We start from the raw sequence: 21,184 nt of genomic DNA on the forward strand, positions 1-21,184 counted from the left end.
AGAAAATATGCCACAAATGTATATTTATAATGAAAAAGATGTTATGATTCAGCATTAGTAGGTACAGTGTAACTAAAGTCTACCTTCAAAAATTATAACCTACCCTGTATACAGGGAAATAAAAGTAATTTCCCATTACATTTCTGAATTATATATCACTTTATCTCAACTTAAAAGTTAGCATTTGCGGAGGGTAGGTAAATAGACTACATCTCTAAATCTGGAATAATTCACACATTCAAACCCCTTTGATGTTGAGAGACACCACAGTTCCTTACGAGAGCAGTAACTGATGCAGAAATATGTAGTTGAATCCTATATGCTAGACATGTCAAACTTGTGACATCACGTGACATTGCGCAATGTATCGGGACAGTTTTGCCATTGCCAGCAATGGGGTGGGAGAGCGGCTTCTGGATGACGCGTCTGGCCCGCGGGCCAGCAGTTTGACACCCCTGCTATATACTGTAGAAAGTTTGGGGAAACTGCGCTTCTTAATATGCTAAGTTATGTTTCACATTAATTGTGAGTTAATATGTTAATTGCTTCCGACGTTAATTGTTATTCTAGCCATTTTTATAGGGAAACTGGATAATAATGACCATGAGATGTGTTTGAATATTAGTAGCTCAGGTTGATAGTTGGGCTATTGGTTTGATTTCCGAGCTTGGCGATGGCTGCAAACGTTTGGGATTGAAGTAGTTCTTTCGTTCTCATTGGCTGGTAGATTGGGTTGATATCAATGTGTCTGTTTATTGACTTACTGGAGAACGAAAGAACTACTTCAATCCCAAAGGCAGCATTTAAAACAAACAGGCACCCCACCACACAGCAACAAAAATCACAACCTCCCACAAGAAACCGGACCACATCTCAACAACAGCCAGCCTGCCAAACAACCCAAAACCAGGCCATGACTCGGAAGCAACCAAACGAACAAACACCATTTGCATCACACAGACGCTACTTAAGCACCAAAGACTCTCGCCCAGCAACAACAATCAGCCAATAAAACAGCCCGAAACGAGACCATGACCCAGAAACATCTGGACAAATAACACCCACACCAATTCACATCACACAAAAAGGTATTTAAAGGCCAGTGCTCTTGACAGACGAGCATAATTCAAAGTGCACTGAAAATATCCCCCCGCCCCACCCGAGAATGGAAATGAAATGTTTGCAGCCAAATCGCCAAGCTTGGAGAACAAACCAACAGCCCAATAATTACCATATGTGTTTTGGTGATGATGCATATACATGAGTTAATGAGTTTGGAAAACGATGTAGGGCCTGATTTGGCATCACACTGTTTTGGAGAAGTATGTGGCTGATCTCCCACTCCTATCCTTTTGGTGTCCCCCTTTCACTTCCTGTGAGTAATGGAAATGCTGAGAGTTGAGTGGTGTTTTGTAGCTGCATTCTCTATCTAAAGCATGGATGTCCAACCTTTTGGCTTGCTTGGGCTGTGCTGAGTGAAAAGGAATTGTCTTGGGTCACATATAAAATGTATAATATAATTAGTATATTTAAATGACATAATAATGTTAAAAGTTAGTATCTTGTGTGACTGCATTACTAGCGGTTCAAGGCTGCATGCAGCCCACAGGTCATGGGTGGGATACGACTGATCTAGTGGCTAGAAGAGCTGAGATGGCACCATGATAAAAGTTAAGTCAGCTTAAAACAAATTGGATGCAATTCTATCTAAGGAACTATGCTACTCCCTATGAATCATAATTTAAGGCATGGGATGGTCTAAGCTTCCTATTACACTAATTGCAGTTATCTAAATATGTTACTCAGACTATATCCGTGAGAAATAAACAGGTGGAAGGAAATATTAAATCCCTGTCCTAGTGAACGGAAGAAAGCATCAAGTTAGGAATGGATTTAGTTTGCCTTTATGTTTCTACTGTCTCTGCCATCTGTTGATGTTATTTAAAAGGCATAGTTTGTGCCTTGCTGTCCAGTGTCACATTTCTACAAATTCAGCAAGAGCCTTTTAGTAAGTACTTTATGGCTTACTATGTCTTTCCAAGCATAATCACTGTAGAAAAAAAGATTAAACAAGTACTTTGATTACTCAACTTTTTGATAATGATTAACACTAATGATTTTATCACTAGCACAGAGGTCAAGTAAGACAGCCATTAAAGTACAAATCTGACATTTGTGATGGACTGGATTCCCAGGAAGCAAGGACTGCTTTCTAGAGAACAAACAGGCAGTGGAAACTGGAAAATTTAGCCAGCCAAAAGAGGGTTAAAATGACTCTTCCCTAGCAGTTCCCACAGTATATCTATAGTTATGCAAATACTTGCTTTAGCCTGGCAAGATTCTCTTTATAGATGAAAAACCAATAAAGGAGACTATTCAGAAATAATTCCACAGTTAGTTCTTGGGGGCCTTGCAGCATTACAGTATTACTTATTGCCCTCATCTTTGACATTACAATGCAACATTTCTTGTATATTGCCTAGTATGAATACATTCATAAATCTGAATCAAATAGTTGGGAGAGCCAAGATAATTTTATTTGAATGTATTACATTAAACCCATCACAGATTGATCTACAATTGCAGCCTTGTGAAAAAATGTACTTCCTTCATAAATATAGAGCTGCAAGTGTTCTTTTTAAAGAAAAGCATTTCTAGTCAAACACCTTGTAAATTTGCTCATTTAATATATCAGCTGGATATTTATATTTTCCATTCTTGAAGCTGGTTTTTAGTTATAGACATTTGGAAGATCTTTACTATAAAAATCTCTCTTCCTAAAGGATCTCTCTCTTGTATTAACAAGTTGGCTTGAAAATAAAGGTTCATTTTTACATTCGTGTGCCTTGTTGTATTTCTTATATACTTCTCTCGAAAAATGTAACTCTAAATTTGTGCTGTGGTAGATGACAAAAAAACGAGAGCTAGATGGGTGCAATCAAGGCATCAGGCTAGAATCCAGGAGACGGTGAATTCTAATCCTGCCTTAAACACAAGGCCAGGTGGGTGGCCTTAAGCCAGTCACACTCTCTCTCAACCACAGGAAGCAGATAATAGTTAGCCACTTCTGAAAAATCTTGCCAAGAAAACTGCAGGGAGTGGTGCTGGCAATTGCCAGGAAACAAGACTGGTACAAAGGTACAAAAAAAAACCACAAAAAAACAAGTGGAAACTCTGCTGTGCAGAAGGCCAATCTGGCAGCAATACCAATCTGTCAGGCATCTCAGAAAGCAATACGTCCCAAGTATTATTCAAATCACTATAGCAACATCCCACAAAACATCAGTACTATAAAGAGCTAATGGACAAAATGGAATCAAACGAAAATGTTATATAAATTACCCATTAAGGTCACAATCCTCTGGGGCCTTGAAGAGATGAGGAGTGAAATGTTTCACCAGCAACAAAGTACAGCATATAGAGAATTATTGATTCCCGCCGCCCTAGAACCTTAGGGAGAAAGTGGTTGAGGTGGGGATTGTTGGAATGAGAGAGACGAGTAGAGTGACTGGAATGGATGTGACCAGTAGTGGTAGATTCCAGGCTCTTCTCCCATAAGTTTGGAATTTATTGGAGTGCTAATTGCTCTAAATCAGGGGTTCTCAACCTTGGCAACTTTAAGACTTGTGGACTTCAATTCCCAGAATTCCTCAGCCAGCTTTGCTGGCTGAGGAATTCTGGGAGTTGAAGTCCACAGGTCTTAAAGTTGTCAAGGTTGAGAACCCCTCCTCTAAGTGGAATATAAAAGGTGGGTCATGGAACCTTGCGATCAAATGTAGTATGGGGGTATATTTCCATGTCAATGAACTGTGGGAGATGCGATGAGAGGTGGTTAGTCATTCCAGAGGACTTGTAATTTGGTTCTGGTTCCCACTGATGATTTTCTTAATGACAGAATGGAAAGCTATATAAAGGTGTCATGGTCGTAGGATTTTCCACCTAGTGACCACAGAACTCAATGATGGAGTTACTGGTTCCAATTGTGATTCATAAGTGAGGACAAAGGATGCTCACAATTCTGTGTTTAATGCATTTGCAAACTCATCCACTGGTTCTATTACCTGTTCCCTTCAGGGGAGGGAAAATATGGAGATTATCCTGCAGGCCGCTGTGACATTTTGGTAAAGTTCTTTGCAGAAAAAATGGCCCACTTGTCCAGAGTTGGATACCATATGGGGAAGGGTCTCGTGAGATGAATTGTACAACAGGTTATATAGACAGACCCGACTGTGGCATATTTTGTCACCTATGAGCAGAATTCATGCTTTATCAGCCTGATTTGTGTGCTTTAGCAAACACCTCTGAAGGGTCGGGTGATACCAACTGGCTTGTAGTAGGCAGTGGTGAACCTCTTTCCTAGATGCTTTGTCTACTTTAGATAAATGCTGGCCAATTGCCAAGCTTCTCTTTCAGAAGAGTTAGCAGAGATTTAATTATAAAGGATCCTAGAGGAAATTGACTTTTTTTTTACCAAAGGTTTGGGCAAAGAACCAGGTCTTCAGTGGAAGCCATACAAATCTTGAGGGGGAATCTCATTCCAGAGGGCAGGCTTTCTTATAAGAAAGGGATATTTTGGGGTCCCAATAGATAGCTTTGTTTCCTTTAAGCAACCCTGCTAGATCAACTCAGCTGGGAAGAGACAGGCAGTTCCAAATTGACAACCAATGCGGCTTGCAAAGTTACATGGACATATTGCTCCAATTGAAGCTCCTGGGTGGTCTTCAAAGGCAACCCTTTGCAGAATGCATTGAAGTAGTCAAGGCATGAGGTGATAAGATGAGAAACTGTCTGAAGGGCTGTCTGATCTAGGCTTTATCTGATAGAAAAAGGTATAATTAGTGCATTAGTTTATTGAGACCTTGAAGGACAGATCTGATCTTGTTTGATCACGATATTCTCTTGGATCACCTTCAAGGGCTGGGGATTAGAGGCAGCTTTGTGGTGGTTGTTCGCGTGAAGGCAGTTCCATTTGGTGTGCCTGGCAGAGAAAACAGTTGAGCTAGTGCGATACTCTTGTTATTTAACTTCCACATGAAACTGCTGGGAAGGGTGATCTATGGTTCAGAGAGGGAATGAGTGAGTTCTCAATGTGCTGACTGTTCTCATTGATACATTATAATCCAAGACTGGACTGGAGATGATATAGACGTGCTAATGATGTATTTGGAGGCTGTGTCAGTCCAGATTTGTTAAACTAGCTCAAATTACATCCCTATAAAATAGAATTGCTGTTTGCTGGCAATAGATTAGGCTCTATGCCAGCTCCAGTTTTAGGTTTGGATAATGTCACATTCCCACTAAGCAGTGGTTCTCAACCTTCCTAATGCCGCGACCCTTTAATACAGTTCCTCATGTTGTGGTGACCCCCAACCCCCCATCCAGCTGGCCGGGGAGGGGGGGGCAGGAAGGCCACTCCCCCAGCTCCACCCAGCTTGGTTGGAGAAGCACCATTCCTCTTCCTCTCTCTCTTTTCTCTTTCCTCTCTCTTCTCTCCCTCTTTCCTTTTTCCCTCTTTCCTCTCTCCCCGTTTCTCTTTCCTCTATTTCTCTTTCTTTCCTCCCTTTCCTCTTTTCCTGTTTCTCTTTTCTTTCCCTTTCCTCTTTCCTTTCTTTCTTTCCTCTCTTCTCTTCTTTCCTTCTTTCCTCTCCGTTTCTTTCTCTTTCCTTTCTCTCTATCCTTTCTCTTTCCTCTCTTTCTGTTTCCCTTTCTCTTTCCTCTTTCTCTTTCACCTCTCTTTTCCTGTTGCGCTCTTTCCTCTCTTTCTCTCTCTCTTATGGCAGCATCGCCAGGGGTCCCTGCCGTCTCTGGCCCGGCCTCCACCGCATCCTTAGCCAAACTGGCGGGGAGGGGGAGCAGGATGGGAGGCAGTGGCTCCAGTGGCAGCAGCGCTGGCCCGGCTGCATCATCGGGGATCCCTGCCGCCCCTGGCCCGGCCGCTGCCCCCACCAGGACTCCGCGCTGCCTGGCCTCGCCCTCCACCCATTGATGGAGCCGCGGTGGGGACAGCACCCGCCTGAGCCACCTGGGGGTCAGGAGGAAGGAGGGCAAGGAAGCAGCCGCCCCAGCCGGGACTCCACACTGCCTGGCCTCGCCTTCCACCCATTGATGGAGCCGTGGTGGAGGTTGGTGCTGCACGGCCCCTGCCAGCCCCTCTGCCAGCCCGGCTCATTCCCCCCTCAGGCACCCCTCTTGTCCCAGTGCCCGCCCGAGCCGCCTGGGGGGCAGCAGGAGGAACAAGGGGAGGAGGAAGAGGAGGGCAAGGAAGCTGCCGCCAGCGCTGGGCCCCAGGAGGAGGCTCTCCTCTCCTACCTTGCTGCATTTCCTTCTTCCTTCCCGGTAGCCTGGACTCCGGCGCGCCTTCCCGGCCAGCAGGGCCAATGGTTGGGCTGGCTGGGGATCGCAGGGGCTGGTCTCCTTTGGGCCGCAGCTTGCAGGAGGGTTGGCCCGCTCAGCGGAGCCTCCAGCGGGCTTCTCCCAGCAGGGATCCCAGTGCTTCCCCGGGCGGCTCCAAGGCCACGAAGCCCTGGCCACGCTTCTCCCAAGGGGTGGGGCTCCCGGGCGCAGGGCCAATCAGGAGCCCTGCAGAAGGTAAGTCCGCCTGAGAAGGGAAGCGAAAGTGCCTGTCTTTCTCTGCAAATGGCGGAGGAGGCCATGCGGAGACGATGTAGAGCGGTGTCTCGGTTCCTAAGACCATCAGAAATATCTGTTTTCCGATGGTCTTAGGTGAGCCCTGTGAAAGGGTCATTTGACCCCCAAAGGGGTTGCGACCCACAGGTTGAGAACCGTTGCACTAAAGGATCAAATTCACTATTTTGGAGGGGTCGTTTTGTGCTAGCATTACTGGCTGCCAGCCAACAAAATAGCAGCCTTCCATAGTCCAATGAGATGCAATCCCAGGGAGTACTTTTAGAAGAGAACATCTACAGATGGCAACCATTAGTGTAGCAAGAGTCAAAACCAGAAATCCGTGAAATGTGACAAATCCAAGAGAAAGGACAAGTGATACAGAGATGGAATCCAGAGTTCAAAACTCAAAACAAGACAGAGTTGGGGCTTGGGCTGTTCTGTGTTTTTTTCTGAGGGGAAGGCCAATGAATAGGCCAACTGGGCCACCACCCAAATGCAAATTACTCTTTAGAATCCACTCTCCTGTTGGCTGCTTTTTGGGCAGTCTATCTTCTATTGCATCATTAAAGCATGGCTCTGCTTGGGACTGTGTGGCTGGACTTGACTGTCTGAGAGGCTGTCAATAGGTGCAGGTAGGGAGGGATTGCTGGATCTGCCTCAGCCAGAGTTAAGTCAAAACTGCTGGAATCACCCCTCAGGGACTATTATCCCAAGATGCACCACCCAGCTCTACTTCTTCCTCCTCTTCCTCAAACATATTCAGTAAGGCCTCAACAAGTTGGTGTCCTTCTAGATTCAGTTCTCGCCAGAACAGATGTTGGTTGTGACCTGCTTGGAGGGTGGTGATACTTTGCCCAGTTTGGGCAGCTGTGCCAATTATGAGCTTATTTGACTTGGGACATTCTGACAACAATGACATGTTTTCACCATTTCCCCTCTAAGCTAATCTCTTTAAAGAGGACCTGTTTTAGTTGGCCCCTAGCGCAGTGACCAATTGCTAACCCATGATAGCAGATTTAGCCATTTAACACCAATGCTATGGTCACCACACTGGTTGCCAATTTGTTTCTGAGCTCCATTCAAGGTCCTGGGTATTATCTTTTGAGGTCCATATTACTTAGGTTTCTGGCTCCTTACAGGCTCCTGATTACATTTGGATGGCCCAAATTCTTGGAAAGAAATTAGATTTGCTGAGGACCCCCAACCTAAGGAAGTGAAGGGGGGGGGGTAGAGATCAAATGATGTATCTCCTTGGCTGCCCCACTTTCCAGTGCTTTGCCCATTGAGATATAGGGCACCGTGAACCTCTTGGCCTTCAGAAAGATCTGGATATTCCAGAGGGCATTTGGCAAACATCAATGCGTAGGTCGCCCTTTAATTGGCTAATTAGCTTGGCTTTGCTCCTTTTGTGTTTTGTATGTTCATGTGTTTTGCTATTTGTAAACTGCCTTTCTTCAAAATGAAAAAGGTCTTCTGTAGTCACAACATAAGCCTAAGACTGAAAATTAGGCTTGTCAGATGCTATATTTTTTCTATTCTGCTCTATGGAGTAGAGAGTTGGTCTCTGACAGAAGGCCACCTGAAGAGACTAAAAGCATTTGAAATGTGGATTTACAGGTGGCTGTTACGTATAAGCTGGGTTGACAAGATCAGAAATGAGGTGATAAGCCGCCTGGGAAAGCCTAGGGAAATCATCAAAACAATTAAAAAATGAAAATTAGAATATTTCGGACATGTGATGCGACACCCAGAAAAATACGGCATACTCCATTTAATCCTCCAGGGAATGAGGTCCAGGCAGAAGAACCTAATGGCTTCAAAATCTAAGTGACTGGTTTGGACAAAACTCAGCAGCACTTTTTCGTGCAGCTGATAAAAATAGGATCACCAACATGATCGCCAATGTCCGATAACAGATATGGCACAACAAGAAGAAACTGCCTTTAGTCTACAAAGAAGTACAATAAACTGTTAAATAATGAATAAATCTGATGGAAATATCCACTTATTACTTTCAGAATCTTCCATAACTGACTCTGTACAGATGCAAATTTTTGTGTAGAAATAAAAAAAAACTACAATCCTTTTATTAACCAATCACCCACATGATTTTTAAAATTTTACTGAGTTCTTGGCATCAACAATTTATTATTGTATGCCACCCAGAATCACTTTTCGTGAGATGGTCAGCAATATAAATTTGATTAACAAAATAAATAAATAAAACTTAAAGATTTCTGTTGTTATTTGTAAGCCTTTAAACAATAAAAATTTAGCCATCAATTAGTAATTATTTTCAATTTTCTGGCTCGGAAAATTTGGCACTGCCTTATTTACAAGCACACCAGCAACAAAACAAACCAGCGTACATTGCTTTGTGTTAGTTAAATAAATTATTAGGAATTTGCAATCTTCACTGGTTGCAACTGCCTATTAAAGAATGTATTCTGAAAGTGGGTATAGCCACAACTCAACGTGGTAACACTTTATTTTTTAAGTATCACGGTAACCACTTTTTTTTTTTAAAGGTGTAACTTTGTTTTTCACAATGAGCAAACAACCTCCCCCCCCCCAAAAAAAGTTGCAGTTTTTGGCATGTTGAGCAGATGGCTAAGCTGGGGAAAACAATCTGGGGCAGGGGACGGGGGGGGGGGGGAACTATGCAAGAACAAACTGGAAAACATCTTAATGTGCAGTGCTGACAGGGGAAAATAATGGGGGAGGGGTCAAGCACTAAGAGCCAGGTGGCGGATAGCCTGGTGGATGGCTATGGAATGGGCCAACTCACTGAAGGCCAACTTGCCACAGCCACGCTGTGGGACAACTCATTACAGAACAATTCGAGAAATACAAAAGTTAAATTAATTTCAACAGAACGGTGGCTAATAATGAAATAAAGTCAATCCAGAAATACAAGAGTTACAACAAATAATAAAAAGTAACTGAACGAAATGATTAATGCAGCGTCGAATTGTCCCGCGGTGAGTTGTCCCAGGGTGACCTGGCCGTGGCAAGTTGTCCCACGGCGAGTTGGTCATGGCGAGTTGTCCTAGACCCGGGAAGTGCTTAGAAGGAAATGGAGACTGGCAAAGGGGGGAGCCAGTATGGGTTGAATGGGGAGATGCCAGAAACAAAATTTCTACACTACAGACATAAATCTAACTATTGAGAACATATTAACCATTACTGATTGAGTTAGATAAAATGTACATCTGTATTAAAATTCAGACCAGTGTATTTCTTAATTTTTATTGATGGCATTTATCCCATGGTTATAACATGTTAATTATACTGTAATAAACATGGCTTTAATATTAAACTTTTCCTTATTATCCAAAGTCACCAGAGTCCATTTCTGTAAATATAAAAATATATACTTAACACTTTGTACAATACTGGTTTTTGGTCCAAACAAAAATGGATCAGAAAAGCCAATAAATTTATTTTAAGAATTCCCAATTTTAAATGTCTTTAATGGATTTAGGCAACTTTGAATAATGAGATTTACATAATAAAATCTGAGACAATACTAAACAAAAATTTGCAGTAACACACAAAATTAAAATTTCAAGTTCACAGATTTGTTATGTCAAAGTACATAGAGAAACAGAATAGTATTTACACATTTGTTTCATAATAAAATAATGAAAAGGCGAGACAGGTGATAAGAAGTAAGAATGAAAATAGAAAGAGCGTATAATTATTGAATGAAATACTACTGATCTAACTAGTCCTTAGCGTGGACTATTCTTTAACCATTCTTCCTCTATCAGAAAAGTTTAGTGCACTATACACACAACTCGCTCACTTCACACATACATCAGCACAAACTCGGCAAAGAAAATTCATTATCCACATTCTCTATTCTATACAGACTCCCCTCTCTAATATAATTACAATTTTGAACTGTCCATAAACGCAGAAGAGCGCACAAAGTGGTGCAAACAGAGGTATTATATGAAGCCATTCGCTGTGCAGGCTATATTTATATCTATAGCCAGACCATGCCAAGTCAGGGAAGAAAAACGGCTGGATTCTAAAGTAGTTTTGCTCAAGATCCTTCCTACCACCAATTCTAATTATTATTATTATTATTTTTTTAAAAAAACTAAATGGGGAGAAAAAAGCGAGCAGAGTTTAGGCAGACCTGGCTTCAGCTAAACCCAACATGAGGTACAATTCAGGAACTGAACAATGCAGGGCAACCAGCTGTGGTAAGAGAGTTGCTGTCTGTAACAATCATTAATATTTTTATTTTCTACGTCTAACAGCCGTCTTTATCTTCCGACCAGTCACTGAAGATCCCATGGAGTATGTACTTTTCCCGTTATTCCTGCTTTGGGGGTGGTGGAAAAATCAACAGTAAGGAACTTAGAATAATATATATGAAAGCTTTTAGTACTGCTGAAGAAACATAAACAAGTATACTGTAAAATACAATAGATGCAAGCCTTTGTTTTACCAAAGAAATAATTTTCTAAAAATTAAATGAAGTCTATAATTTCCAGCTAATGAATCTGAATCTCAACCTTTCTGTTTCTAAAACTACATTTATCTTTTGAGCTCTATAAGATCAGTTTAAAATACTAATATTCTAAGCATAACATCAACAATGTTTTCCTAATAGCAAATATACAATAATATCTAAAGTTGAAGTTAATGTCATTCATTTCATTCAAATTGCACATTCTTTTTCTCATGCCATGGCTCACTGCTCTCCACTGTATAAAAGCATTTCATAGAAAATAATTTCCGTGCCAAAAAATATAATAAAGAACACAATAGTGTGCAAATCTGTTTTGAACCTTTTCTTACCCCGAATTAAATGATGACGCCTGAGTAAATGCAAATCCTGAAGAACTTGTTGGCTGTGCTGGTGCACTTGAACTTGCACCAAAGGTAAATATTCCTGGACTGTTACTTGAAAAGTTGAAATTAGCTGTACTACTTCCAAACTGGAATACTTGACCTAAAGAGCAAACACTGGGATTTAATCATATATCCAAAAAGAGTTTTCCTCGAAACAATTAGTTCTCTTGACAGACAATGTAGTTTTAGTATCTTCCATAACATCATTCCATCACAACAAATACATCTTTATTATATGAACCAATAATTTAGCATCTAGTTCAATTTTTCTTGAAAAACTTTGTGTTAGAAGTCAATATGAACCTTAGCTGATTTTAATATATTTGAATGAACAAAGAGAAGTAATGCTCAGCTTAAGGAATCCTGAGATTACATGTGTCAACATTCTTTTGCTCATAGAAATAATGTTTTCCAAGCTAGTAATATGAAATTTGGCATTCCTAATCTATATATTATGATTTGAACTGATCTAATCATAGTCACATATGGGTGAAGCAGCCATGCAGAAGTCAAGGGGAAAGGGGATGAGGCACCCACCATGCATGGATGAAGAAAGCAACTGGAAATAATGAGAGGAATAAAAAGGATTTCTGCATCTAAAATTATTCAAACGTGAGGGAAATATGCCAAATGGAAGGTGTCTGACTCAAATCTTACAAAGATGGCATCTGGAAGTTAAAACAGATATACGAACTCTGGTCTTTGGAATTTTGGATATGAAAGTTGAAAACCAAACATAGGCTTTTCAAGGAACACAACTAGTTACAGAATGAAAACTGTAGTTTGAACTTACCAGTACCAGGAGCTGTACCTGAACCAAAACCAGGTTGTTGGTTAGCTTGCTGTCCAAAGACAGAAGTCTGGGCACCACTTGATGCAGTCCCAAAAGCTGGAGGAGCAGGAAATAATGAAGATGAGGAAAGTGATCCAAAGGTTGGAGTACTGGTCTGATTGGAGGCTTGGCTTTGACCAAATGTTGGTGTCTGACTAGCACCAAAAGCTGGACCGGCTGCAGAAGCTGAAGATCCAGAGCCAAACACAAAGGAAGAAGCGGAACCTAGAAAAACAAACGAGCAGAATAAACATGGGAACTGCACATACATTTAAACCTATCAGCCATTCCCTTTCAGGATCTAGAGTTATGCAAAGCACAGAGAGGCAAAGCATCCAGACAAACTCATTGAAAGCAGACGATGATAATCTCTCTGACATCATCCAGCCATGACTTTGCTTTTCCTCACTCTTCTTCTTGACTCATCCATTTTTCCTTCACATTTTCCTGCCTTCTGTTTTGCAATTTCATCTACCTCAATTATGTGCCTAAATAATCACATTTAAATTCAGTCCATATTCATTCAGCATCCCTTCAGTCCTGACTCTATTTCTTCTGACATCTTTGACTCTCAGTTCCATATGACAAGCACTCTTACACCCAGCCATGTTTTCTGTTTTTGCCATCCATTCTTCGTAATGAACTACTTTCCATCAACATTTGTACATCTTACAATTTCTCAATTTCCCCATCTTTTATAAACACTTAAATCTCACAGCACTGTCTTATGCCTAAAGATACTTACCCATGTAACAGGGCTGTATTGCTATTATCCTTCTCCTCATCTGTCTCATCTTTCCTACAACCTTCTCCTATTGGTATCTTATGATTTATCACTTGTTGTTTGTATCTTATGATTTATGATTATATCTTATGATTTATGATCTATGACTTATTACTTTGTGGTTTGTATGTACCCCGAGAGCTTATGCACTGGAGAAAAATGCTTTGTGTCCAGTCACACTTGGCCAATAAAGAATATTCCTACTTCCTTCTTTGCTTCTATAATATAAAGCTAATCTTTCCTTTAGCAACAAATTTTCAGCTCCATTTTTATTTAAAACATACCATAATTCAAGCTTATTCATTTTATTATGCATTTTCTAAGATAACAAGGATATAACATTTCAGTCCCACATTTACATTTAACTCACTGATCTGTGAAAGAGCAAATATCTCATCCAAACATTATTCCATCCATTATTGAAAAATGGCTACATGTGTTAATTATTGTAATACTGTAGTTCATTTCTATGGTTAGACCAACAGAGCTATAGTAAGTGCAACAAAGCAATGGAAAAAATAAACATGCTGTTAAAAAACACATAGCTAGTTGGAAACAGGCATAACGCAAGGTAGACAAAAAAAAGCAGAAAAAAACTTAGCTGAGTAAATAGAGTAATTTCAAAAACCTGATGAAATTGCTTGATGTAAAAGCTACTGCAATAGCTCATGCTATTGCAATAGCTTTTATATAGGTTCTTATGCCATTAATAGGATTAAACAAGCTAATAAATATCACCTAAGTTAATGATTACTTATAATATTTTCACTAATAATTGTTTTAAATCAGTGGTTCTCAACCTGTGGGTCAGGACCCCATTTGGGGTCAAACGACCATTTCACAGGGGTCGCCAAACAACGCAGCACGCCATTTTTTCCCCCTTTTCCTTAACTGTGCTACTCCCTTTTATTCTATTGGCTTTTGAAAGCCAATAGAATAGATTCTCTTGAATAGAGTCTAATTCTATTGGCTTTCAAAAGCCAATAGGAATTGTCCAGGCTGTCTGTGCCCTGCTGAGCCCGCCAAAAGTCCCATTCTGCAAACGGTGCTGCACCAGTTGAGTAGTCCTCGACTTACAACCGGTTGAGTAATCCTCGACTTACGACCGGTTGGGGGTCGCGGCATTAAAAAGGTTGAGAACCACTGTTTTAAACTGATACCAAAAAGCATCATCATCCCACAGATAGTCTGCAAATTCAGCCTTTGCATATTTTAATCGTCTCAGAACTCTCCATGCAATTCTTACTTGGAAATCTAGTTTCTTCTATAGTCACTTTTCTAATTTTCAAGCATACCTGTAGGAGGCACTGTTGTGGCAGGTGTTGCAAAACCAAAACCAGTGTTAGCTGTGATGTTAGTGGGGACGCCTGAACCAAAGAGGAATGGAACAGGAGTGCTTGTACTGGAAGTGGTTGTTGGTGGCTTGCTGTCTTGAGAGAACCCAAAAGACTTTGTGATATTTGAATCAGAAGCATTACCAAAAGCAGAACTGCTCACAGTGTTGGTGGCCTGTCCAAATAAAAATGCTGGCGGGGGAGCTGAGGAAGAAGGGGTGCTGCTAAATATCGTGCTGCTGCTACTGCTGCCACCAAGAGAAACACTTGGCACAGGAGTAATAGAAGAAGTATTACTCAGGAAGGTGAATCCCTCCTTTGCTGGTGCTGGATCTAAAAAGTAAAACAAATTGTAAGTTAGAAACAAACCACAAAGAGTGCTACTGATGCTGTAAAGAGATGAAGGGTTCTAAGGGATGAGAAGATACCAGGGATTATACACCTCTTTGTGAACTCATTTAGTGAAGAATTCCAAACACGTTTTATACAGAGTATTATGCAACTGTGTAACTTAATGATATGATTCAATTAAACTAATCTCTATCCAAACTGTGGTTTACTATACTGAAAACACGTACTTGCATGCTTCCTCCTCTTGTCTCTTAGTGTCAGGTTTAATAAAACATGCACTCCTCTTTTGTTTGAACCATGGTTTTTCAGTCAGGTAGGACAGAAAATTGGTGTTGTAGAACACAAGCATTTTTCATGAAATGCAACCGGTGGTTCATTGTACTAGTATTTAGAAGGGCAAGGTTGAAGTATAAGACTACACTTGCCTAGGTAGGTGCATTCCGCTTTTCAGCAGAACCTATTCGCTTCATGTCATTTATAAAACATTTATTTTTGATGCGTGGTATTCACATAACAGGACATAATCAAAACTCCAAAGTCGGAATCATTAAATTGCTCTCCCACTCTGCCAACTATATTATTACACCATTTTAATGCATTCTACTCCCATATATGCAATGAGATGCAAAGATTTATAGATTCCCAAATTACCTGTATCCCCAGCAACTTCATAGCATTATCAGAAAAGGAAATATTAATATTTCCTTTTCAGATTTTTAAATGCTGCTGTGAAGTCAGATGCTCCTTAACACATATTTTATTCAAAGCCACATACAATAATTCCCTTCTCTTCAATTTTTCTCATTTGATTCTTGGTCCGTGATGGTATTTTTCATCTTGCAGATTATTTTTCAGCTTTCTTCCCTACCTTCAAATCCAATATCTAAATATTATGGATTATATCATGGCCAAAAGGACAGCAAAACATTACTCTTATTGTGTTTGTTGTTAGATGCCCAGCAGCTCTATCCAGAATGAGCAGCAGGACCATGAGCAAGACAATTGTTTTGCTAATTGGCACGTGCTTGGATTCATTCAGAGCTGGATTCCAATCAGACAGGTCCAGCTGAGGAGTCCAAGGCAAGATCTTGCATGGTTAACTGGAATTTGACATTGTAACTCCCAAGGAACTGGAGAGGATTCTCCTATCTGTTAGGTTGGGCTCCTGCCTGTTAGATACAGGCCCCTATTGGATGGTGACAGTTGCCTGGGAAGTGACCTTGAATGAGAAAGTGATCCCACATCACTGAAGAATGTTGTTAAGAAGGTGTACCTTCTCCTGAAGAAACCATTGCTGGACACAGTGGTGCTGGATAACTATTGTCTAGTGTTCAACCTGATTAGCAAAAAAGGTCCTGATCATTTGTTTATTAGGGATGGTAGTAGAGAAAGTTTTTGGGCTTCAGCTCCAAAAGACCCTGTAGGATGATCTGGAACTGTTTTGGTTGGATTTCGTATCGAGAAAACCCTGGTCATGCTTATTGATGAACTGTGATGAAGCTGGATAAAGGTGGTGCATCCATTCCTACTGCTTCTTGATCTCTCAGCGCTTTTTAACAGTGCCAACCACAGTAAATTTTTAAGCCTGCACATGGAGTAGTGGGCCCTGTTCAATGGTAATTCTCCTCCTTTCTTGTGGCTGGTTTGAACTGATGTTAACAGGTGGGACAGATCATGGCTACAGTCACTCATGCCTGGTCACCTGACAATTGTATTACTGCAATGTGCTCTATATTGGGCTGTCCTTGAAGATCATCTAGAAGTTACAGCTAATCCAAAATGTAGTAGTGAAGGCAACATGGGAGGGTCACGTTTATGCATAATAAACTTCAGGTTGGTGGCTATATAAATTTATGAAATAAATGTCCTTATGAAGCCACTGCATTGCAAACTGCAATGATTACCAATCGGCTTCCAAGTGTAATTCAAGATATTGGTTATCATTTTTTTTAAATTAATTTTCGTTAAATGTCTTCTAATCTTCTTCATGGCAGTTATCAATGTATTCAAATTTTAGCTTCTTTCTCTAAGGTTATATCATAACTCCCTTCTTTCCATTATCTATCTTTTCTAGTCATTAAACTCACAAATCACAAGGGCATTTTGTTCCAATTTCAGCAAAAAGTCCAGAAAGGATTTCCAATCCCTACCTTCTGTAATTATTGTCTTTTCTCTAATTAGATAGGTCAATTCTGAATCTCTGCAAATTCTGTCACCATCAACCATTCCTCTATTTTAGTGTTTCAGGTATTTTAATATTCTCACTGCAATTACCATGCACAAAGCAATTATTCCAGTTGTTTGTCCATTACTCCTACTAAGAAAAGCTCTGGTTTTAATTTAATATCAGTCTTTAAAATGTTTTATGCTAATCTTTGTATTTGAATCCAGAACACTGGTTGTCACCTTTAGAACCCTTCATGGCATAGGGCGTGGCTTGAGGGATTATCTCCAATTGTGTTCTGCCTGTCTCTTATGATAACAGCAAAAAGGGTCAAATCCAGGTCTCATCAGTCAAACAGTGTTATCTTGTCACCACAGGAATCATGCCTTTTCTGTTGCAGTGCCTGGCCTTTGGAATGAGATCTCCCTGGAGATTTGCATAGCTCTCACCCTTGTAACATTTAGGAATCTGTTTTAAAAAACTGGTTATTCTCTGAAGTCTTAGGATAAAGTGGTTGGGAAGCCATTTGTTATGTTTAATAAACGGCTTGGTGTACGGTTTTCTCAGCTGGCCAAAGTTCTTTTTACTCACATCTCCAAGTGTGTTTTTTCTATTTGAAGCTGCCTTGACACATTGAGGAGTTGGGCATCCTTTAAATTAGGATAAATAAATGCTCAACAAATGTTTATATTTATGTATCTCTTCTTTGTACCCTCCTGCCAATCTAGAAGTTCAAAAGCATGCAAATGCAAGTAGATAAATAGGTATCATTTGGGTGGGAAGGTAACAACTTTCTGTGACACATGACCACATAAATGTCTTCGGACAGCATTGGCTCAATGGCCTTGAAATGGAGATGAACACCACCCTCTGTAGTCAGCATCAACTAGGGGAGTAAATTTTTACCTTTACCTCTTAGTACCCATATACAATAGGAAACTTTTTCATTCACTATTTTTGCAGTCAGAACAATGCTGCATATGTCTTCCTACTCCTTTAAAAATGTTTGTTCTCAAGTACACTATATGTTCTGCACATACTTGATCATGTTTTCCCCTTGTTGTTTCTACATTGAGTTCCTCTTCCATCTTTTATCTATTTTAAGTTGGGACTGAATTTTGTGTCTTCATTCTCTTGTTCCTTGCTATCTCTTTTCCCTTGTAATAAATAATAATAATAATAATAATGATGATGCTATAATTGTAACACCTCAGTTTAGCGAGTCATTTCCACTATAATTCCTTAAATAAGTTCAGGTCAAAAGAGGTAATTCATTCATTAATACCCAAGCATGAATAACTACACAGTCTCACTCAGCTTCAACACTCTAATGCTTCTTTTGACTCTAGTCTATACCAAGTTCAAAAGCTCATAATTGTATTTATTTTGAATTCTGGACTTTCCATAGAATTACAATCTATTTATACATTACTTTGGGAAAATATTCAATGTTCATGGAAACTGCAAGAAACTAAATGCAGTTACAGCTACATGAGTGTTTAAATAGACAATCAAACAATACCTTGATATTATTTTATCACATTTGACATCTAGCTATTAAATTCCTTTTATCAAGTTATTTTTTATTCTTAACATTCAGCATAGCCTATTAGGCTGGAACAGGGATAGGCAACCTTGGCTCTTTTATGACTCGTGGACTTCAACTCCCAGAATTCCCGAGCCAGGCATGCTGGGAGTTGAAGTCCACGAGTCATAAAAGAGCCAAGGGTGCCTACCCCTGGGCCAGAACTTACGTTTCTCATCGGAAATCATGTTTAAGACTTCAGTTAGAAAATCAAAACATCAGATTCCTATAATACCAAAGAATAAAATGCTTGAGACGGGGAACTACTGCTATTACACACAAGCGAGGAGAGACTTCGTTTTATAAATGTTTTGTTGCCAGTTATGTATCCTACCTTGACACATTGACGAGATACTGGTTCTTTCCAAAACATCATTTTCCTCGAGTTTCAAACTCTATTTTATTAAAGGTTTATTATGATGATGCTTTTTCAAATAAATCTCACCCTTTAATTTTGATGACGTAACATTATATTTTTGTTTAGCCAGATAAGGAAAAACTATGTGCTGTCATTATATAATTATTTCCTTTTATAAACGTAGATGATAACATTTTAACAGCACTTTGCAGCTTCTTGTTCTGCCTTTTGGACATCCAGCTCAAGTTGAGTTTATTGAGAGTCATCAAGTTCAGATGTAGGAATTTGAAAAACTTACCAATTTAAGAATTAGATGTTACTGCTCCGAACCATATGGGTTTTTTTTGGCAGTTTGAAAGTAAAGAAGGAGTTCAATGGGTCCGTGATATGGTGTTTCAGACAAAACAAAGTTCTCTAGAATATTCCAACCTCATTTGAGTTTTGTACATTGCTACAGTATTCAGATACTGTCGAGCATTATTTTCTTGTTTTAAGTCAAAACAGAATCCACCTCTATGAGTCTATAGTAACTATGGATATTGGGAAAGCTTCCAATCTGCTTTCTTGGAAATTTCACAGTACCATGATATAGTCAACCTCTAAATAATAAGTAATTATTAAAGATATGCCTTCTCCTTAGGTTGAATTTATGTCACAATATGTAAAAAATACCCTTTCCCCCCCTATTATTTTTTAATTTGGTGTTAGATTCTCTTACCTATATTATTAAAAATTCTGAAAATGTACAATGCCTATAATGAAAAACAAGCATAATATTTCTATTATGTGGGAACAGTCTTGCCAAGTATGGGCATCCAAGCCTACACAGGGATGTTTCTGATTTTTAGTTTAATATTGCAATTTAAAGAGTGGAAACAGTAGATTTTAATTGTAGTTATTTCCATTAGATAATTCATTTACTTGGATAAATCTGTTTTCTGGCTAAATTAGGCTTTTCATAATAGTAATGTATTTTGGTTCAACTCTGTTCTGCTGATGTTCCTGTGCTCTTGTGCAAATTTCTGTGATGAATTTGCAACTGTGAATCAATAATCAAGGTCTTTCTTTTAGAGGTAAATCTTCTTAATCGGCCAATTTAATATTACCATTAATCAAAGTAATAAAAAGCATGACATAAAAACTGGAGAATTCAATGAATTTTTGCACCTACCTGCAGAGCTTGTTTGTGCCCCAAATGCAAATGTTGGTTTTATTTGTTGTTCAGTTGGTTTCTCAGCAGGTTTTGCCAAGCTGAAATTAAACGCAGGTTTTACTGTGCCATCGTCTTTGGTTTGTTCCGTTTTCGCAAATGAAAACATAGGTTGTGCCTTTGACTCTTCACTCTCTGCTTTCTTTCCAAACAATGACGACGCGGAAGGGGCGCCCACCTCCTGCTTTTCATCCGTCCTTCCCAAAGTAAGCGGCGGGGTATTCATAGGGTCTATATTGCTAAAGGTAAAGCCACCTTTTGCTGAAGGTGCTCCCTTTTTCTCCTCTGATTTCTTAGAGGAAAAGGGACCTTCTGCAATGGCCTTCTCCTCTACATTTCCAAATTTGAAAGTACCTATTCCAGTTTTTTTCTCAGATGCAGTTGTGGATCCTATAGAACTTGTGCCAAAAGTGAAACCGCCTACAACTGGTTTGCTAGGTCCATCTTTCTTCTCCTGTTGTCCAAGGTTAGCAATGGCAAATTGAAATGGGGGAGTAGATGAACTGCTAGCTCCAGCAGGAAGTCCAAAGCTGAAAGTGGAATTGCTCTTTCCTTCTTTTACACTCTCCTCAGATTTAGTCGCTGAAGAGAAGCTTCCCGGATCGGAGCCCTCGTTTTTAGAAAATGTAAAGCTTCCCGAGGAACCTGACTCTGATGTACTACCAAACTTGAATCCTGCTTGTTCTCCAAATTTGAAGTTTTTTCCTGCAGTTCCCAAAGTCTGGGATAACTCTGATGAGGACGATGACTGAATACCAAATTTAAATGAAGGAGCAGATGGCTCTGAAGTTGCTGTATTAAAACCTGCAATTGAATGGAATTTTAATTTAGTACATCTGAAGTTTTAATATAGCCTTGAACAATCTGGTGTATTTTAAGGGCACAGGTAATTGTTGCTTAACAACCACTCATTCAGTATCATTAGAAGTTATGACAGTGCTGTAAAAAAAAAAAAAACCAGTTTCATGACTGGTCCATGAACTTCTAGGCTTTAGTGTGTCCCCAGTCACAGGCTCACAATTCAGTCACTTGGCAACCAGCACACATTTCCAATGGTTGCAGCATCCAGC

General features: G+C 39.9%; 1 protein-coding gene across 2 annotated transcripts in view; it reads right to left on the reverse strand.

Moving 5' to 3' along the window:
• Positions 1-9,855: 9,855 nt before the first annotated feature.
• NUP153 (nucleoporin 153) overlaps positions 9,856-21,184 on the reverse strand; it is a 33,678-nt gene continuing 22,349 nt past the window's right edge. Inside the window, exons 18-22 of one of the 2 annotated variants that reach the window (XM_039349025.1) lie at positions 20,076-20,918; positions 14,408-14,779; positions 12,290-12,553; positions 11,443-11,596; positions 9,856-10,960 (exon numbers count right to left, since the gene is read on the reverse strand). In XM_039349025.1, coding sequence (XP_039204959.1) covers positions 10,879-10,960; positions 11,443-11,596; positions 12,290-12,553; positions 14,408-14,779; positions 20,076-20,918 — 1,715 coding nt within the window. In that variant the 3' untranslated portion in view covers positions 9,856-10,878. Of the gene's footprint in view, positions 10,964-11,442; positions 11,597-12,289; positions 12,554-14,407; positions 14,780-20,075; positions 20,919-21,184 lie in introns of both variants that reach the window. The other variant, XM_039349015.1, reaches the window with a different exon arrangement.

The sequence above is a fragment of the Crotalus tigris genome, unplaced genomic scaffold (genome assembly GCF_016545835.1).
Source record: "Crotalus tigris isolate CLP2741 ecotype Arizona unplaced genomic scaffold, ASM1654583v1 scf7180000017564.2150845, whole genome shotgun sequence".
In the NCBI taxonomy this organism is placed as follows: Eukaryota; Metazoa; Chordata; class Lepidosauria; order Squamata; family Viperidae; genus Crotalus; species Crotalus tigris.